Source organism: Xylocopa sonorina, chromosome 11 (genome assembly GCF_050948175.1).
Source record: "Xylocopa sonorina isolate GNS202 chromosome 11, iyXylSono1_principal, whole genome shotgun sequence".
In the NCBI taxonomy this organism is placed as follows: Eukaryota; Metazoa; Arthropoda; class Insecta; order Hymenoptera; family Apidae; genus Xylocopa; species Xylocopa sonorina.
The window spans coordinates 2,181,606-2,200,436 of NC_135203.1; the positions used below are offsets into that span (position 1 = coordinate 2,181,606).

The following is an 18,831-nucleotide window of genomic DNA, read 5'->3' on the forward strand; positions in this document are numbered from 1 at the left end:
TACAAATTAGTCTTTTATAGCCGATAGATGGTGTTTGTGAAGAGCGCTACGCTCATATTTTGCCCAACGGGAAACGTTCCAATCTTTTTTTGCCTTTGTATGCATCCCTACATACATACTTTTCGCTTTGCATACTTTTCACATTTAATATCTTTGCATACATTACTCTGTTTCTCAAATAAAATTCGTTATCCTCTTCTACATCTTCGTTAACTCCTTCTTTCCCCTATTAGTCGCCTCTTACGACAAGCAGGGGATACGGTGGGTGTATTCTGATCCCTATCGCACAGGGATTAGTTGAATAGTTTTAAGAATAGTTTGTAAAGCAATATGAAAGAAAAAATATGGAAAAGCTTATCCTATTCCTTTCCGAAGCATCGGATGAACGGACGATTAAAGACGAATAAAAAAGTAGTCAAAACGTGAACCAAGTTTGTTATATTTTCCACAATTGGGCTCTCCTACAACTATCCGCCACAAAATGTGATTTCATTACTAAAATTGCATTCAAAGCTTTAAAAAAAAAAAAAAAAAATGGCTTTGAAAGTGTATGTTCTTAATAAATAGATATGTAGCAATGACAAAAGTCGATAAAACAATTCAATAAGTTCATTTGCAGTACAAATATGTGCACTTATATAAATTGAGTAAATATATATACATGCTTAAATATATTAATAGCGAATATGTTCGATATTATGTCTTGTAAGTAGGACCTAGAATAGGTAGGTAATATCTCGACAGGCATCATTTCTCAGGATGCGTACTCAGATTACCGCAATAATTTCCTAAGATAACAAACAGTTATTGCGGAATTGAAACCGGAGACAAGCAAAAGAGGAGAATACCATCTATAGAGTGGTCGATCGAAACGAGGTCGTTATCAGCATTTATCAGTGAACCAACCCTTGCAATGTATTCTCTTATCTAGGATGTCTTTGTACTATAGCAAGTACGTAATGCTTACATATACCTACATATTATACATATGTCGAACTGAATAAACCTGTGACGCACTGATATACTTTTTAGTTTGAAACTTCCACGTTCTGATTTGGTTTGTTATACGTGTTCACCACTATATGTATTGTATTTTTGTCAGTGTCTCTTAGTATTATGTTTATATATAATATATTTTGCAAGTATTCGGAAATATTCGAAAGGATGATATAAAATACCTACTATGCAGGAAGGAAATTTGGATATATACTAGAGACATTAAAATAAAATATGTAAACTGACAATGAAATTGAGCAAATGTTTATTTCTTTATTCTTTCTTCTTTAACGTTTATAACAAACCTGAATCGATTCCGATTAATTGTTAATTTTATCATAGAATTAAATATCTGTATCATTCACTGTGTTTCATCGTTCAACCTCGTCGACTCTTTTTCCCTCCATAGCTTACTGTTACCGTTCTCGTTCTGCTTCTCCTGTTCATACAATAATTAGTGCGAAATATAACTCGCGCCTGTGGAAAGTAGCCTTCGGCTTCCAGAAAAAGTGCAGCCATTTCTGTAACATAATATGTAGAGATAACACAGAGGTGGAAATTTATTTCTTCATCCCATTTTGTAACATTATTTTTGTTTCTTTTCATTGATAATGCAAACAGATGCTAATTATTGTAACAATATTATTATATTTTAAACGGTAGCATTTCTTTCCGTATTCGTGTGAATAGCATGTACGTAGTTATAACAAGTGAGAAAGATGAAAATAATGGAAAGCGGCGAAACAAAATCTGATCTAAATATACATAATATAATTACCATGTACGATGCGTGTAACGGTTTCACAGGCGGCTTGAAATTGAAATGCGTAACAAAAATCAGTATCTATCTACAAGCAAAAAAGTAGAGTAAACATTGACAGAAGCAAATATTACGTACAGCTGGTACACAATCTATTGGTACCGACTATGGATGTATACGTATGCAAGGTGAGCAATAAAGGTAATAAAAGAGAGATGACAAGGGAGATACGGTGAGCCACGCGTATAGGCGTGTGATTGAAAGGAGGGAAATTGAGAAAAAAGATGCTGCCGATATAGAAAGTCCTACAAATTTCTGGATAAGATGCGATAGAAGGGGCACTAATACTAAAATGAAATCGACGTTAACGGCCAAAGAACGGCTGTCCTCGATCCCGAAGCGGAAGTAACGCGGCAACCTATTGAAAACGTACATACACATATATACGTACTACTTTATGTATCATGGCAAACGCTGGTACAATTCGTATAACCGAGTGATATGTACATGTGCCCACGCACACGTACAGGGTGCCTTAGTTAAAGCGTTACAAACGGTTCTCTCAAAAACTACCGCAGACATCGAAGTGAATTTATTTTTAAATGAAACTTTTCAAAAATGATCATGCCTCAAATTCGACAAGCCTTAGCAGATTTTAAGTAGCAAGAAATTCGCTTCGATGCCTGCAAGGGTTTCGAAGGAAACGACTCGTAATACTTTGTAATAGATACCCTGTAGGTATGAGCCACTAACTGTAGCAGCATCTTCGATTTATGTACCTATCTCCTACACAGCGTCTCATTCAATCATACCAAGCATTTCTTTCCTTTGTACTTCAGTTTTATTTTTATTTTTATTTTCGTTCGACCTTTAGTGAAATAAATAATAATAGCGAACGATGCTGTAAATTATTGTTAAAAGGTAAAGTTTTTTATTATTTTTCAGTTGCAAAATGTACAAAATCGTACAAAGGGAAAGAAGAAACTGCACATTTAGTTAGAATATCGATTTTTCAAGGCTCTATTTATAGGAAAATTACCCCAGAGTTCTTAAGTTTCTCACTATTTGAATGACATTTTCAATCTCTCCTTTCACTGTACCTGTATACACCTATCTACTCTCATATTGAATTTATAATAGCGTACTTTAAGAATTGCATCGAGACTATCGACTTATTTTAAAATTTACATTACTTGGATCGAGAATATCGCATTACTTAAACGTCGACAGCAGATTTGCTCTCGAGCAAAATCAGAAAAAAATGTTTTTTAACGGAAACGTCGAGTGAGAACAAGCCCAGTTTAAGTTGCAGATAGTGGAAATGTAAAATAACATCAAATTCAATGTTCTTTCTTCGAAAATCAGAAAGAGCTACAAAACTCGATAATATTACATTTTTCTTTTTGATTTTTTTACTTTCCAATTAAGAACACGAGCTATATGTATATGCATGTACAACAGGTATGTATACAATTATGATGATATATTAAATTTGAAATTACCAATTTGTTATATATAATGTAACTCCAGTTTGTGCATAGTCTATATTGTTAATTGGAACATCCAACTGTGTACATACAGTAGATAACGTAAGCGGTTTCGAGGAAGGACATCGTTTTAGATTATTCGATAATCGATAGAGACGAACAGTAATTCGCTGACACGATAATGATACCGTACGTAATTCTACATATATGTGTATAATTTTTCAACCCATAAAGGAAAAGTAAATACTCACAATAATCGATTCGCGATTTAGTCCTGTAAAATTAGAATTCTTCCTTTCCCCTCAAGTCCCTCGACGTGTTGCTAGTGGTTCCCTCGAGAACGATCAATTCGAAATCTTCTAGATTCGTATTCCTTATTCGTGTTTCATTCGGCAGCAAAGATTCCTGAAGCGTATTATTTCCGTTACACTCATTATTATTCGGAAATTCTTCGTTGCTTCGTGGGTTTTGGTCGATAGTTGCATTTAAGAAACATGGGAGTACCTTTAAAAAAATTGAAAGGTGTAAAAGTTGGAACGAGAAACTATAATCGTGACATTTCAATGACACTAATTATAAATGCGTGCGCGTAGAAAGCTCGAAATCGGGTATTAAAAGAGAAAATATACAAACGTTTCGAATACGTTAAACGATTCATATAAATACTACTATATTTCAATACTTATGTATTACTTTACCTTTGTGACATATATCGATACTACTTTCGTTCTTTTTTAACTAATTTACAACGTGGACTTATGATTTGCATAATCAAATTGAAGGATAACCGCGAAATAACAATTTAAAATGATATAATTCGATACTCGGCCGTTGAATCGAACTTATGCATTGCGATGCAAATAAGAGTACTTCTTGCAAACTTTTCTCTTACAACTACGGTGAAGGGAATCAGATGATAATTTTCAATGAATAATAATTCTCTGTTTAACCATTTACACAAGCGTACACTTGAGAGAGAGCGAGATAGATAAATAGATAAATAGAGATAAAGATAGATGGATAAACAGATAGATAGAGAAAGAGAGAGAAAGAGAGAGGAAGAGAGAGAGAGAGAGAGAGAGAGAGAGGAAAAGAGAGAGAGAGAGAGAGAGAGAGAGAAATAGATGCACGAAACAGGCACAATATTTTACATAAAAAAGTGAAATTAAAAAATTATATCTCCCCATTATATACTATTAATGTATACTAAAACCGACTAGGAAATGCTCGCGTATAATAAAATGTTCCACCTGTAACACCTGTTTCATTTTTCTGTAAAGCGAGAGAAGAAAAACGGGAAAAGAAACAAGTAAAGAGATCGACGAATCGGCACAAGTTTTCACAAGCATAACGAGGAAAAATGTATAAAAAGTAGTAAGTTCGTACTTGCTTGAACTCTTTGCGAAAGTTATCGTTGAGCCAAGCGTAAAGGAAGGGATTGTAGCAGGTGCTACTCATAGCGAGGCAGTGCGTCATGAAAAAGCAGAGTCTGTAATAAGACCAATCGTTGGCTCGCGAATAAAAATCGTCGATAATGTTGACGATGTTCAATGGTAGCCAAGATATGCCGAACACGGTAACCATAGCGATCAGCATCCGGTTCGTTCGTTTCTTCCTCTCCCTGTCAGCTTCTTCTCTCTTACTGGTTTTATTACCGGGTTTCGTTTTAGCTCGGTCGTTCAGCTTGATCGAGACGCAAGTATAACAAATAGCAATCACGACAAAGGGCAAAACAAATTGCAGTATCGTCGTGACGGAACTGAAGATCATGCGAAATCGCTCGTTCGGCCAATGTTCCTCGCAATACGTATATGGCTCCTCCAGATGCATGAAAAGCCCGTAGGGTAAGGTAACCAACAACGCGATTATCCAAATACCAATGATCACGCTTAAACAAACTTCAATTTTCATACGAGGGTGAAACGGGTATATGATCACCATGAATCTATCGATCGCAATGCTTGTTAATGTTAGCGTGCTAATGTACACGCTCGCGCCTTGAGCGTATGGCACCAAATGGCAAAGAGTTCTCCCAAATATCCAACCCCCAAGGAACGTGTACAACGGAGTGAATGGGACCGCCAGAATGCAAAGTAGCATATCGCTCAATGCCAAATTCGTGATAAACAGATTCGTTACCGTTTGCATCCGAGGATTTCGTGCGACAACAAAGCATACCAGTACGTTACCGAACAGACCGAACGCAAAGATGTTCCCATAAAATATGTAAAAGATTAACTGTATTAAACCGTTCGAGATTACATCTGTTTCTATGGTTTTCAAGCTGTTCGCAGAATTGTTATTGCTTAATTGGATGTCCACGCTCCCGTTAGGCAAAACCAATCCATCTTCCATTTCTCGATCTGTCTGATTTTTCTCTCCGCTGGATTCAATGCCCTTCACGTTCAAATTATTCTCTTCTTCTTTTCGCTTCACTTTCCTTTCCAAATATTTCAAAAACTTTAGACTGCGATATCGCTAGTCCATCATTCACGATTACGTTGAGCACGTTCAGAAGTGTACGCTTTATCGTATTGTAAGTAGAAACAGAGCATGATCAACTGCTGATGAAAAATTATTAAACTTATTATTTTTCAACACGTAATGATCAAATAACAATTCTTGATGATAAATATGAAATCCTTTCTTTAAAACATTGTTGCTTCACTCACAATAATAATAGCAGCAAAAATAATACGTATGCATTTGCGTGTGTGCGTGTGCGAAAAACAACATCTATATCTAACATAATATGCATATCTAAACGATTGTATCGTGCATCTTCGTCTCTATAAATTTACGTTTTAATATTTCGTAGCTAATATAAGACCATATCGCATATATCTATCGATACATAAAGTTAGCATCCCATTTGAAATTCTCCCGCTTCCGGTTCGATCAAATTGAACTATTTTAAAAATAGTGAAATCTGGTATCTCTCGAGGTTATCGAGTTAAAAACATTTCCCAAAAATAGAACGGTATTGCGTGATCTCGAATTGCCCTTCAATCGGTGCCAGCTACCGGAAATTTTTTCTCCTCAAATTGTCCAGTTAGCAAAAAAATGTAATTAAACCGTCCGACAGCGAAATAAGGAGTCCGTAGATAAAAGAACGTAGACCCAGCAGATACACATTTCCTTTTAAATATAGTTTCTTTTATCTTACGTGTTCATGATTGACAATTCCAGGCTCGGTTTTATGCACATTACCAAGATACTTCGGAACGCGACACTATAGTCAATTTTTCTGTACAACTATTTACAATTATCGGACAAATCGTTCACAAAATACAATACCAACGTTTGCTTTCAATCTACCTATCGATGACTTTCACCACTGATCTTTACTTATGTTTGATATTCGATTTCGTTTCCTTTTTTTGTTTTTCTTTGCTTGTAAGCAAGCCGTAAAGCATAAGCAAAACAAGCAATCGGACGCTACAGAGTAAAAGATTACCGAATATGTACTAAGGAATTAACATTACTCTCTTTCGTGTGATCGTAAAAAGTTATTCAGAAAAACAGAATCACAACTGAGGCTGGACAATTGCAATGACATAACATTTTTTGAGAAATGTACTTAGTCGAAAGATGATACATAGTAAAAATTTCATATTGAATGCTGATGGACAATTAGTCAAACGAAAATCACGTTCAAGATATCTTGTAAATCACTTTGTACACTATTCTTTAAAGTTTCAAGTGTTCTTTTCTCATAATCGTTCCGTTTGTGACTCTTCGATCGGATTATTTAAACGCGTTGTATTTCGTAAGAATGCGAAAGAAAGTTGAACGCTTTTTATATTACGTTTCGTTTCAATGAAAGAAATGAAACAAAACAAGCACCGTGTTTAACGTGTTACAATATTCGATAATGAAGGGCTCTCGAAGTGACGGGCGGCCTTTTCCACCGATAACTAAAAATGGAAAATTGGTGGCAAAACCTAACTGTACAAGGCGCCGTTTCCCTGCGCAGGCGTTCGCATTACCATCTGTACCCGCAAGCGTAACGTTGACGACTACAATAACATGCTGATTCAAATACTGAAACGCAAATTACAGATTGAATCGATATTTTGTTTACCTACATAATATTGTTCATATTAATCTAACACGGTTACTATCCTACAAATAATTTTTCGTTTAAGTACCAACTTTAACTCGGAAACAAGTGTCTCGAAGCATCCATAAATCATTTTTAAAATTTTTAAAAGTTATTTCCGATATACTATACTACAATAAATTATTACAATTATTTCATTCCTTCTCTCTCTCTCTCTCTCCCTCTCGCTCGTTATTAAAGTCATATCCGAAGTTCATTTTTTAGTTGCATAATGTACGTATACTGACACGTGCACGTGCATACATGTATAAATATAACATATATTATAGTAAACGCACGAAGATATATAAATAAAAACTATTGAAATAAGCGTTTATATGTTTATTTACAATAATAAGTCTAGGTTCCAGCCATATATTAAACATTTTTAAACATATACAAACAATTGTTAAAAAACAAGTAATTACAACTTTATAGATGGTAAGATAAATTTATTCATTTTAAATTTCGCTTTGTTAAATAAACATATTACATTGCTCTATTGATGTGCTTACAATCATTATTTATATCTTTGCTATTGTGGAAGAAAATGAGGAAAGAAACGAATTCTTATATTTCACTCCATTGACAGTTTTTTTTTTAATATCGTCCATGTCGACAAGAGTGAAGAAAGAAAATAAAATTTGATGTTATATGAAGAACCGTTTAATATTTAATGTATAACTGATTACCTAGAAGATTTATGCAATGGACGATATATCTTGAATAGTACGTATGCAAAAAGTAACTGCTATACACGATTGGTTCCTTTGTACTATAGAAATTTTACAAATATCTCAGGTCTATACAATTGTAACACACGTATTTGCCTGCACCTTTTTTCGTTTCTTCTGACAAGTATTGTCGGCACAGAATTTGCGTAGACATTAATTAGTCAGAAACGGCGCTTTTAATATACGCATCAGATATAACTTTTTATCTCACTTCATTTCAAATATTGCATACATTTAACATTATCCATCCTCGTGTGATTCAAGTCCTTTTTATAAGTTAATACATACAAAAACATGTTTATAGATTACAAATATTTATAGATTACAAATAAAGGAAACTAAAAAGAAGATACAAAACGTGATGTATATGTATGTAGATGTGAACGCAGAAAGAAGATCATATTTTGTTTAATATTATTTTAACCAAAAATGAATTGATTTGGATTATATTGCTATATGCATTGCACTAAAAACTCCCCATACAAATGATAAACAACTAAATGGATAACGTTTCTTTGATCAACTTTTTCATTGTATTACCCATGGTTGTACTTGATGGGCTAGATGTTGTAAACGATAATTTGAACAGATAAGGCTGTATGTCAGGATATGATGTATCAAAGATCAAATCTAGTTCATCTTGATTTGGCATTTTAGGAATATAATCATGTCGATTCATTACTTCCGTTATGTAAAGAATCTTATCCGTTAATAAATCTCCGACCTTTTCCCTGCAAATCTGTCGCTCGTGTTCTGTTGTTAATTTGATAAGTTCCAAGCGTACTGTCCATACTTCCCATGGTATGCATTCTGGTTGAAAGGGCCAACGATTTTTCTTCTTCTGAAAGAATTCCAAGGATATTTGGCCAGAACCTGGACTATCGGTGGAACGTAAAGCTTCAGAAAAACCTGATATTTCACGTTTCAAAGTTTTATCCAGATGCACCGATGAACAACAGACATAAGTGAAATCGATAAAGTCACAGTCAACATCTTGATATCCGACGGTACCTACTGAATAGCTACCTTCTTGCTTGTACTTAAATTTACCAAGACTTCGATGGAAAAGAACACTGTGGAAGATACTTGCCACTGCTTCGTCCACTTGCCTGCCCTCCATGCTTAATTCAAATAATTGAGTTCTGGCATTCATGGCGATTCCTGTTCAATAAAATGTCAATAACTGTTTTAGTAAATCCTAATACAGAATTTAACACAAAGTAAATAAAGTAAACTGCTCAAAGTAAAAGTACTGTAAAGTTACTTCTTCTAAAATCAATATAACAGATACAATTACGTGCATGTACAATTTTGAAAATTTTCGAAATAAATAAGAGACATGGATGAAAATAAAAAGAATATAATTGCGTCGATAATTCTAACCTCGTAAAAGCAGTGGTAGAAATGATTATCACTGAAGACTTGCTGGAATACTAGACGATATCTGGTCATCTTTCAGTTGCAACAAATTGCCCAATATTTCGAAAATACAATTAAGCAACCGTTGTATACAATCATAGAAGTTATTCGAGTTTTTGAAAATTTCAAAAACGAAATATCCGACATGTATGTAGCTGCATCGAAGTAAAGTGAAATCTTCGGAATACAGCTTTATTACTGCTCCCTTGATTATTTTATTTCTATTCTTATTTAAGCACCATTTGAAAGACGTTATACATTTATAAATTAAACGTTGTTCAGATTTTTTAGCACAACTTTAACTTGTTTCTGTAATTCGTCTTTCTCTCCTTCCAACTCTCCGTCTGAATACCATTATATCTTAGTTGTTTGTTTCTTTAAGATAGAAAGGGTACAAAAATTTAATTCGAAGAAAACATTAACATCAGTCACGTGCTGTAACAATCGAAACTAATATTTTCGTAATGAATTTCTTTTAGTCACCACCTTGAATGCTTGCACAACCATGTCCGCAATTATCGCACATTACATACTACTGCCACCATTATACGTATAAATCGCTTTGTAATTGAAAGAAATTTGTTACCACACTTTAAATTCTTTCTTTTCGTGCTCTATTAAGTATCGCCTATCTTCGACGAGAATTTATACGCGTAAAATTACACGCTATCATTTGATTCAAACCAAATTGCTATTGGTACTTTTTTATTTGTTAGTAAATAACAGCTGTCCCTGCGACACCGCGCCATTTTATACTTTCTTCGAATTATTGTCACTGACAGTTATAATTTTACTTCAACAATTAATTTCGTGTAAGCTTTACGTACATGAGTATTTTTAGTAAATTATATACAAATGTCATTAATTTAATTCTTAATAATAATGAATTTTAATTATTAATAATATAGATATCAACTTTAATTATTAATAATATAGATATCATTAAAAAAATGTACAATGATTCAAAATTTTTATTAAAGAAAGTATAGATTTGGAAAAATATTTTATATTTTACAAACACATTAAATTTTAATCACATAAATACGTTTATGCGCTTATGAAATATCAAATTATAATTTCAAATGATAAAAAAATTGATATTTAATCAAAAATAAAACTTATCTCGAATTTATGAATACTTGAAACTTAATTTTAAGTATAATTAATATTTTTATATGATTTGTGTATTGTAACAAAAGTTAATAAAATACAAAATGCATTTAAACTTCCAATAAAATGAATTCGTTTTTCTTTTGCAAATATGAAAAAGTAAATTATTTGAATATCTGCAAGGGAAATTTTATAAAAAAATGAGATACATAGTTGCATGTCTTACATATGGGAATGGAAATATATGGACACAATTGTTTTTCCATCAATTAAAACATTATTGATCGGAGACGTTATGACATTTTGATAATCATGCGTTATTGACCAGGAAAATGAAGAAAACCTTCATGATGCTGGAGAAAATTCTTCTTTTTACACAAAAGACTAGATTGAAAGCAATATTTTACGATACTTAGAAAACTTTATAAAAGTACCTGTTGTAACTACTTTAGAAAAAATCGCCCGTTACACGAGTGAATTTCTATAGAAAAAGCACCAATCAATAATGTATTAAGAACGCAATAAATAAATTAATCAAATCAAAAGTCAGTTTTAGTTTTAAAATATAATTACATATTACTATAACTAAGTACCTAATCATGGTTTACAATTAAGTATTTTTACCAACTAATTCAGCACAAGCAGAATCAATATCTGGATATCTGTACTGAAATCCTAATTCTTTGACACGCTTGGGCACAACTTTCTGTCCTTCCAGCATAATCTAAAAGGTAGTTGTTATAAGTACCAAATGCAATAAGAAACAATAAAACACATATATATTGCACTCACCTTTGCACGTTCTTTATTGAAAAAACTATTCAAAACAATACTTGGTACAGGAATAAGAGCGGGTCTTCGCATCGCACGTGCAAATGCTTTAGTAAATTCTTTATTAGTCACAATCTATGAACAATATATATTGTATCAATTATGCTTATTTCGTTTACCTATTTATTAAACTTAGTTTCAATTTTAACTAATTACCTGAGGAGCAACTCCGTTTAATATACCATGCACATTGTTTGTTTCAATCGAGTAAAGAAACAAATTGACCAAATCTACTATGTGTATCCATGGCATGTATTGATTTCCATTACTAATAGAACCACCCAATCCAAAGAAAAATGGTAAATACATTTGTTTAATCATACCACCATTTCTTCCTAATACAACTCCAGATCTAATTGTAGTTTGTCTGATATTGCTATCTTTTGGAAGTTGTGCAGCTGCTTCCCACTTATGACAAAGTTCTAATATGAAAAGTAATTATTTTATACTGAAGTAATCTATGATAATATACCATGTATATGAGAATTAATACTATATTAGATACCTGATAAGAAATCATATTTCTCACAATTGCTTCCTTCAGTATATTCTGTATCATTTGGTTTATAATAAGATACACCAGAAATTGTTACAAAAGCTTCAGCTTTGGTATGTATTATAGCATTAGCCAAGGATTTTGTTGTTTCTACTCTGCTATTTATAACATTTTGCTTAAATCCTTCCGACCATCGTTGTTTTAAATCGAGTATATTCTGACCAGCAATGTTAATTACAGCAGTCGTATTCTGAGGTAAACCATTAGATTCCACATCATGCTATAAAATTGATATAACATTAAGGTATTATCAAATATTCATAGTACGAATGTATCAATTAATTTATCTTACCCATGATATTCGATTAGGTCCAGGCATGCGGGAAATGCATGTGTAGGAAACACCTTTACGTGATAATGAATTTATTATGTGTGTTCCGATAAATCCTGTACCACCACCTGGGACAATTACATAACCTCATCCGTAACGTAACCTATTAATCGATATCATTTCCGAATATTTATTATCTACTTTTTAAGCGACAAAAAACTTGCCTATAACTACGTGTTTTGACGCCATATTATCGTAAAAATAAAGATATAATATGTATCCTCTTTAAATTAATATAATTGTCCAATAATTTATCAATGCAGTAATTAATTACATCCCATTACCATTGATTACTAAGTAAACACAAATTAAAAATATCCTCTTTCAAACGATAAAACAATTTGAATATTTATATTATCCTCGACGAATTGTATACAAGTATATATTCTCCATGTTCAACTTTCTTGCAGATCAAAACACAGCAGAATAGTGGCATGACTGATCATTTAGTTCTTTTTTCGCAGTAACAAATAGTACTATTGTATATAGAACTGCTTTCTATTGGTCAATCATAAACTTGTTTGACATTCTACAGTATAGAATTTTAAGTCAAATGGAAATGCCGAAGTTGGTAGCAGTATTGCTAAGCGTTTAGAATATATATACATACAATCAATCATATGTACATTGAAATCAATGTATATAATATATCCATATTATGAAATGTGAAAGATGGCGTCTCCATTGGAAAACTTGGAGACGCAGCTGGAACTTTTTATTGAAAATGTTAGACAAATACGTATTATAGTGAGCGATTTTCAGCCTCAAGGACAAAATGTATTAAATCAAAAAATGTGAGTAATCTACAAATAACATATTTTTTGTACTATACAAATACATTGGATACTTTATGCTCATATTAAATATTCATTGCATCAATAAATTAATAGTAGTTATTCTGTTTCACTTATTGGATTGAGCAGAAAGTATCGATTGTAATTATTTTTAATTATAATTGTTTGTAAATGAATATTTTATTAAGATTGATACTAAAGATTTATCACATATAAAATAATATTTAAAGATTGAAACTTTCAATCAAATTTTCTGATATGTGTTATTATATATGGATCGATGTACATTCGTACTTTTTCATTTTAGTCAAGGGTTGGTAAGTGGATTACAAGAGATAGACAAGCTTAAGTCACAAGTACAAGATGTTCATGTGCCTCTAGAGGTGTTTGAGTAAGTTTACAGAAGTTAACAAATCATTAACACTTTAATAGCCTTGTTATACCAAAAATCAAAGATGTAGTGATTAAATACGAAGACAATAGTAATATCTACAATTGTTTAAGTTCATCAATCGTACAGGGAGTGTGGTACTATAGGACCACTAGCTAGCAGACACTAACATTTGTTCCAACTATCACACGCATGTTGTGTGAGCGGCCATTAAAGCGTTAATACTCCTAACAAAATACCAGCTAAATTTTAACTATTTACTATGTATCTTTTTAGTTACATTGACCAAGGAAGAAATCCACAGTTATATACCAAGGACTGTATAGAAAAGGCATTAACTAAAAATGAGCAAGTAAAAGGAAAGATTGATGCTTACAGAAAATTTAAAGCGAATATGCTTGTAGAACTAACTAGAGTTTTTCCACACGAGTTGGCTAAATATAGAGCAATACGAGGAGACGAATGAACTAACATAATAAATTCTATAACATACATTTGTACTTTTTGTCAATGTTTTTATTTAATTCTAATTACAAGTTTGTATAATAAATATTTATTAAAGCAAAGAAGTTTATAAAAAATTGTATATTTATATTAAATGAGCCCCATAAGATCATGTATTATTGACTGTCAAATATAAATTATTTAATTTCCTTCACGAAAAATGATTTTAGGATACAGTGTGTGAAAACTAATTTGAATAGTACATTACCGAATCGTATCACGATCTCGTGGATGATTTCTATGTATTATTTTACGAAGGTTGAGTGAATAAATTAAATTATACATTCATCGTTTGGTATCAATAGTGTTCCTTGGAAGGAATATAAAATTAAAATTTAGTAACCGACAATTCATTAATACCCCCACCTAAAAAATTTTCTATCCAATCAATGTGGATTTGGCGTTCTCGTTGCTAAGTAGGCGAATAAAATCATTCGAACAAAGACGACGTCAGTCATTCGAAAGACAAATCTGCGCGAATGTGAAACATGAAATATTAACATGATAACTTTCCTACTTATTATTTTTGTTGTTCGAGTTGGAACAAGTGAAAATGCCGAAGAGTCGTTTAGGTAAGATGTACATAAATTTTTATAACTAACGAAAATTTAATTAATTTTAAACAGTCTTACTCGTTTCTAAATAAAGATCAATTATTATATTTTCTTTATATTTCACTACCCCCCTCTATACACACACACATAAATGTTAAAAAGTTGATTAAAAATGTTCATAACACTAAAATGTTGATATTTAGAAGTATCCATGTGTTCAACTCTGTCGATGCATAACGTATTTTACAGACATGTTAAAAGTAACGAGATCTGAGTTCTTTATACGTATTATTTAAACGTGAATCAATATCATAAATTACTGTAAAGATGCGAAGTAAATCTGCACGAGATGAAGGGATATTAATGGTTGTAATCAGTCTCTGTTAAAAATTGAAACACACGCAAAGAAAGAAGGAGAGAAAGACCTGTTCCATTTTAACTTGTCGCGGTGAAAGCGACAGGCAGATAGATATAGTAATTGTACATTATGTTGTTTTGATTAACTCCGCTCTATCGCAGGTGGTAGAAACTGTGGCAACGACTTTGTATATGTGAAGTAAAAAATATGCAGTTCCGATACGTACTAAAAATTTATGCAGCGCGTAATACTTTATTTAGGACCGATAGCGCGTTCATGTTAATACAGAACGTATCAAAGCAATCTGTTTCTCTCAGTATACGCATAACTATTTGATTTTCTCTAATTCTGTCTACGTACTTACGTATACTACATGAAGCTTGTTACAAATATATAATATAAACATGTAATGAGGACGATCCAACAAGAAGTGACTCTTTCCGAATGATTGCTGACTAAGATAAAATCTGGTGATTATTTGAATAGAGATATTTCTTATTGGACACTCTGTAGATATGTATAGACAATCATGACTCTTTCACTGTCTCTCTTTCTGTTTCTTTTTCGTTCTGTTATAAGCATAAGAGCCAAAAGGAAAGGTGACCTTGAACAGATGACCAAGGCTAGTAGCTTCGACTTTAGATAAAATCATTTTTTGTTGGATGATCATTGATTTGCGTTTCCTGCTATTTCATATTGCTGTCACATAATTGGCCAAAATTAACGCAACTAAATACCTTAGTATGCACTTAAAGTACTTAGTGTGCACTTGTAAAGAGTTTTGATTCTAATTTATTAGGATAAACACACCTAATGCCATAACTTTTAATTGAATATCCAAATCACGTATTTGTGTCGGGAAGCATTGTAATCATTCTTACATTATATGATGACGATGACGATGACGATGACGATGGCGGAAACCATATATAGCTTTCGTTTGTATATGCAGTTATTTACATTAATGTGATCTTATTTTCTATTCCGAGTAAACAAAATAGCAAGAGTGTATTAAAGGGTATCATAAATACTATAACTTCTTTAAAGAAATTATTATTTTCATTTTTTAATTTAAATTTGCAAAGTATCAGAATATTTTTGTAAGTAACACTTGAAGTTTACACTAAAAACCATCCAGTACCATTATGCAGCTTTCTAATTAATTAAAAAAAACTCATGTTTTTAATTATTCAGTCCTATACACGCACAGACTTTTATATACCTCTTTGTAATGACACAGAAGAAGTAGTGTCATTTGTAATAAAATAATGCCCAAAAATTTTTTATTTTTCACCACAAATATACTGTAAATTAAATACAAAAAAGAAAGAAAGAAAAAGTATAGAAAAGAAATCAAATAAAATTTGATTGACTTTACTTACAGTTCACCATGGCATTATACATGCAAGGGTGGTCTTTGTACAAAGGAATTGATCACAAAAGAAGTGACTGCACCATTCTCGTTGGAAGTGTGCGAATTATTCTGCGACTCTTCCAGCTCACTATGGCCAAAACCAACTGGTCATTTGTCGTTGAGTAGGAATATGATTCAACTTGATCCTGATAAAATTTTACTGGTTTCCACACATTCTGGGACTAAGGTCGAATACCTACTCGAGAAGAATGTAGCTTTATTAATTAACTATGTAAGGAGTACAGGCGGCGTACTAGCAAAATCTGGCGGCGTGGGCATGTCCATTCGATACACGGGTTTTAACGAAACTAACGATGTTAAATTAACATTGGATACGGACGAAAGTTACACTTTAACTGTAGTACAAGTGGACAAAACGGTAAGCGACACTCACCGAAGAATAAATTATTCTAGTTTTTCTTCAAGAATAAGCGATTTTGTTTCTTCCATTTGTCCTTACGTTGTAATATTTAGACGTTGGAGTCAACGATTACAGCGAAGTCATACTTTGGAGTACGGCATGCTCTGGAAACTCTGAGTCAAATGATCGTTTTCGATAATTTACGGAATCAGATTCAAATTCCGAACGAAATCTCGATCGTTGATGGACCTGTATATTCTTATCGCGGTGTGCTGTTGGATACTAGCAGAAATTTTATTAATAAGGCAACAATATTACGCACGATCGACGGTATGGCTATGTCCAAATTGAATACACTACATTGGCATATCGTTGACTCACAGAGCTTCCCTTATGTTAGTAAAACGTGGCCGAAATTTTCGAAATTCGGTTCTTATGCGATTGACAAAGTTTACGATCAAAAAGATGTGAAAGAAATCGTTGAATACGCTCTTATCCGTGGCATTAGAGTATTACCAGAGTTTGACGCTCCAGCCCACGTGGGAGAAGGATGGCAATGGGTAATTTGTTTTCTCTTTGTCAAAACCAAATATCATAGTTAAATATCATAAAAAAATTGCATTTTCCTGTTTTCTGTCATTTTCAGGTCGGAAACAATACGGTTATCTGTTTCAAAGCGGAACCGTGGAGAAGTTATTGCGTTGAACCGCCTTGTGGTCAATTGAATCCGACTAGCGAAAAAGTATACGAAATTCTTGAAGGAATATACAAGGACATGATACAGGATTTTGAGCCAGATCTATTTCATATGGGCGGAGATGAAGTTAATATAAACTGTTGGAATTCTTCGGCTGACATTACAAATTGGATGAGAACTGTCAATGGCTGGAATCTAACGGAATCAAGTTTCTATAGGCTTTGGGATTACTTCCAACGAAGAGCATTGGAGAAATTGACAATCGCCAATGGTGGAAAGGACATACCCGTTATTTTATGGACTAGTGGCTTAACTAATAAAGAAAATATTAAATATTTAGATCCCTCGAAGTACATCGTTCAAATTTGGACAACAAAAGATGATCCTACAATTGGTAGATTGTTGCGAAATAATTTTCAAATAATTTTTTCGAATTACGATGCTCTCTATTTAGACTGTGGGTAAGTGAATAATTTTGATTCTGGCTTTTTCTACTTTCCGTTAGTATATACTTGTTTTTGTTCTTTTTTTTTAGCTTTTCAGCCTGGATAGGTGAAGGTACCAATTGGTGCGCTCCTTACAAAGGATGGCAGACCGTTTACGATAATTCTCCTTTGAGAATAGCTAGATCACAACGTCTCGAAAGTAAACGGAAGCTTATATTAGGTAAATATTTTTCTACAATGTTGACTTAATTCTTTTTCGACGTATCTAAGTTGTAAGAGCAAGAAGTTTAATAAAAAAGGAACAAGCTGGATCGTTACATTTGATGAAGATACTAGTAAGTGTCTTATAGACTGGCACAACGATTTTAGCGTTTCGTGTGACACTACTTACGTAAGTACAGCACTTTATAATGATATCACGCAAGCCACCAGTTATTGAGATAATCTGTAAATTCAAAATTTACCGGGTTTCCTCGCTACCTAACATTTTTGATGCCAAACTTTTAGAACAAGTAATCCATTTCTCTCGGAACCGCTCTATCTAAGGTGACGGTTAACCGATAGGAAGTGGTATTGCCTGCAGTTATCATTTTTGTTCGTCGATCGTATTCATACTATTGGCCATAAAATTAGCCAAAATCGAAGCAACTGTTTTTATATGTACATATATACGTATATGTATACGTATGCATGCCTATTGCAGGAGGTGAAGCAGCACTTTGGACAGAACAAGTCGATAGCGTGACAGTCGATGCGAAGATTTGGCCTAGATCTGCAGCACTTGCTGAAAGATTGTGGGCAGAACCAAATTCAACTTGGATCCATGCAGAACAAAGAATGCTTAGGCACAGAGAACGATTCGTAAAAAGAGGAATCGCTGCTGAAAGCTTACAACCTGAGTGGTGTTTGAAAAATCAGGGTCACTGTTATGCATAATTTCATCTGTTTATCATATAATATATATATATATATATATTTTTTTTTTT

General features: G+C 32.9%; 5 protein-coding genes and 1 long non-coding RNA gene across 7 annotated transcripts; 2 read left to right on the forward strand and 4 right to left on the reverse strand.

Annotated features, from left to right (window-relative positions):
* Nucleotides 1-3,475: 3,475 nt before the first annotated feature.
* LOC143429347 (prolactin-releasing peptide receptor) lies at nucleotides 3,476-5,665 on the reverse strand. Its single transcript, XM_076904912.1, has 2 exons — nucleotides 4,630-5,665; nucleotides 3,476-3,747 (listed from the first exon to the last, which is right to left on the reverse strand). Exons 1-2 carry the CDS (start codon nucleotides 5,596-5,598, stop codon nucleotides 3,526-3,528), a joined length of 1,191 nt encoding a protein of 396 aa, XP_076761027.1. The 5' UTR covers nucleotides 5,599-5,665; the 3' UTR covers nucleotides 3,476-3,525.
* A 448-nt stretch (nucleotides 5,666-6,113) lies between these two features.
* On the reverse strand, nucleotides 6,114-6,629 carry LOC143429351 (uncharacterized). The gene is made up of 2 exons (XR_013102518.1): nucleotides 6,410-6,629; nucleotides 6,114-6,278 (listed from the first exon to the last, which is right to left on the reverse strand). It is a non-coding gene; the product is annotated as an uncharacterized LOC143429351 (long non-coding RNA).
* A 1,147-nt stretch (nucleotides 6,630-7,776) lies between these two features.
* Atg101 (autophagy-related protein 101) lies at nucleotides 7,777-10,251 on the reverse strand. The gene is made up of 2 exons (XM_076904915.1): nucleotides 9,463-10,251; nucleotides 7,777-9,240 (listed from the first exon to the last, which is right to left on the reverse strand). The coding sequence occupies exon 2, from the start codon at nucleotides 9,230-9,232 to the stop codon at nucleotides 8,576-8,578; it is 657 nt and encodes a 218-aa protein (XP_076761030.1). The 5' UTR covers nucleotides 9,233-9,240; nucleotides 9,463-10,251; the 3' UTR covers nucleotides 7,777-8,575.
* An 883-nt stretch (nucleotides 10,252-11,134) lies between these two features.
* Nucleotides 11,135-12,754, reverse strand: LOC143429348 (epimerase family protein SDR39U1). Of its 2 annotated transcripts, none has more exons than XM_076904914.1 (6): nucleotides 12,611-12,754; nucleotides 12,288-12,429; nucleotides 11,945-12,215; nucleotides 11,596-11,861; nucleotides 11,401-11,514; nucleotides 11,135-11,332 (listed from the first exon to the last, which is right to left on the reverse strand). In XM_076904914.1, the coding sequence occupies exons 2-6, from the start codon at nucleotides 12,312-12,314 to the stop codon at nucleotides 11,219-11,221; spliced, it is 792 nt and encodes a 263-aa protein (XP_076761029.1). In that variant the 5' UTR covers nucleotides 12,315-12,429; nucleotides 12,611-12,754; the 3' UTR covers nucleotides 11,135-11,218. The 2 variants fall into 2 exon arrangements, with proteins under 2 accessions (XP_076761029.1, XP_076761028.1); XM_076904913.1 differs by having other exon boundaries at nucleotides 12,288-12,394; nucleotides 12,491-12,754.
* Nucleotides 12,755-12,968: 214 nt separating this feature from the next.
* On the forward strand, nucleotides 12,969-14,080 carry Med10 (mediator complex subunit 10). The gene is made up of 3 exons (XM_076904916.1): nucleotides 12,969-13,120; nucleotides 13,428-13,511; nucleotides 13,788-14,080. Exons 1-3 carry the CDS (start codon nucleotides 12,999-13,001, stop codon nucleotides 13,975-13,977), a joined length of 396 nt encoding a protein of 131 aa, XP_076761031.1. The 5' UTR covers nucleotides 12,969-12,998; the 3' UTR covers nucleotides 13,978-14,080.
* A 369-nt stretch (nucleotides 14,081-14,449) lies between these two features.
* Hexo1 (beta-hexosaminidase 1) lies at nucleotides 14,450-18,795 on the forward strand. The gene is made up of 6 exons (XM_076904910.1): nucleotides 14,450-14,587; nucleotides 16,312-16,720; nucleotides 16,816-17,262; nucleotides 17,349-17,860; nucleotides 17,935-18,065; nucleotides 18,549-18,795. The coding sequence occupies exons 1-6, from the start codon at nucleotides 14,517-14,519 to the stop codon at nucleotides 18,779-18,781; spliced, it is 1,803 nt and encodes a 600-aa protein (XP_076761025.1). The 5' UTR covers nucleotides 14,450-14,516; the 3' UTR covers nucleotides 18,782-18,795.
* The last annotated feature ends 36 nt before the right edge of the window (nucleotides 18,796-18,831 follow it).

What these genes read in the sequence shown, in the direction of transcription:
- Hexo1 (XM_076904910.1), top strand. Translation starts at nt 14,517, where the DNA reads ATGATAACTTTCCTACTTATTATTTTTGTTGTTCGAGTTGGAACAAGT. An exon ending in AATGCCGAAGAGTCGTTTAG is followed by an intron (nt 14,588 to 16,311) that starts GTAAGATGTACA and finishes CTTTACTTACAG; the next exon opens with TTCACCATGGCATTATACAT. An exon ending in TGGGAGAAGGATGGCAATGG is followed by an intron (nt 17,263 to 17,348) that starts GTAATTTGTTTT and finishes TGTCATTTTCAG; the next exon opens with GTCGGAAACAATACGGTTAT.
- Atg101 (XM_076904915.1), bottom strand. Translation starts at nt 9,232, where the DNA reads ATGAATGCCAGAACTCAATTATTTGAATTAAGCATGGAGGGCAGGCAA.
- LOC143429348 (XM_076904913.1), bottom strand. Translation starts at nt 12,515, where the DNA reads ATGGCGTCAAAACACGTAGTTATAG. An exon ending in GTCAAAACACGTAGTTATAG is followed by an intron (nt 12,395 to 12,490) that starts GCAAGTTTTTTG and finishes TAATTGTCCCAG; the next exon opens with GTGGTGGTACAGGATTTATC. An exon ending in GAAATATGATTTCTTATCAG is followed by an intron (nt 11,862 to 11,944) that starts GTATCTAATATA and finishes TTTTCATATTAG; the next exon opens with AACTTTGTCATAAGTGGGAA.
- LOC143429347 (XM_076904912.1), bottom strand. Translation starts at nt 5,598, where the DNA reads ATGGAAGATGGATTGGTTTTGCCTAACGGGAGCGTGGACATCCAATTA. An exon ending in TTCGCAAAGAGTTCAAGCAA is followed by an intron (nt 3,748 to 4,629) that starts GTACGAACTTAC and finishes ATTTTTTTAAAG; the next exon opens with GTACTCCCATGTTTCTTAAA.
- Med10 (XM_076904916.1), top strand. Translation starts at nt 12,999, where the DNA reads ATGGCGTCTCCATTGGAAAACTTGGAGACGCAGCTGGAACTTTTTATT. An exon ending in AATGTATTAAATCAAAAAAT is followed by an intron (nt 13,121 to 13,427) that starts GTGAGTAATCTA and finishes TTTTCATTTTAG; the next exon opens with TCAAGGGTTGGTAAGTGGAT. An exon ending in GTGCCTCTAGAGGTGTTTGA is followed by an intron (nt 13,512 to 13,787) that starts GTAAGTTTACAG and finishes GTATCTTTTTAG; the next exon opens with TTACATTGACCAAGGAAGAA.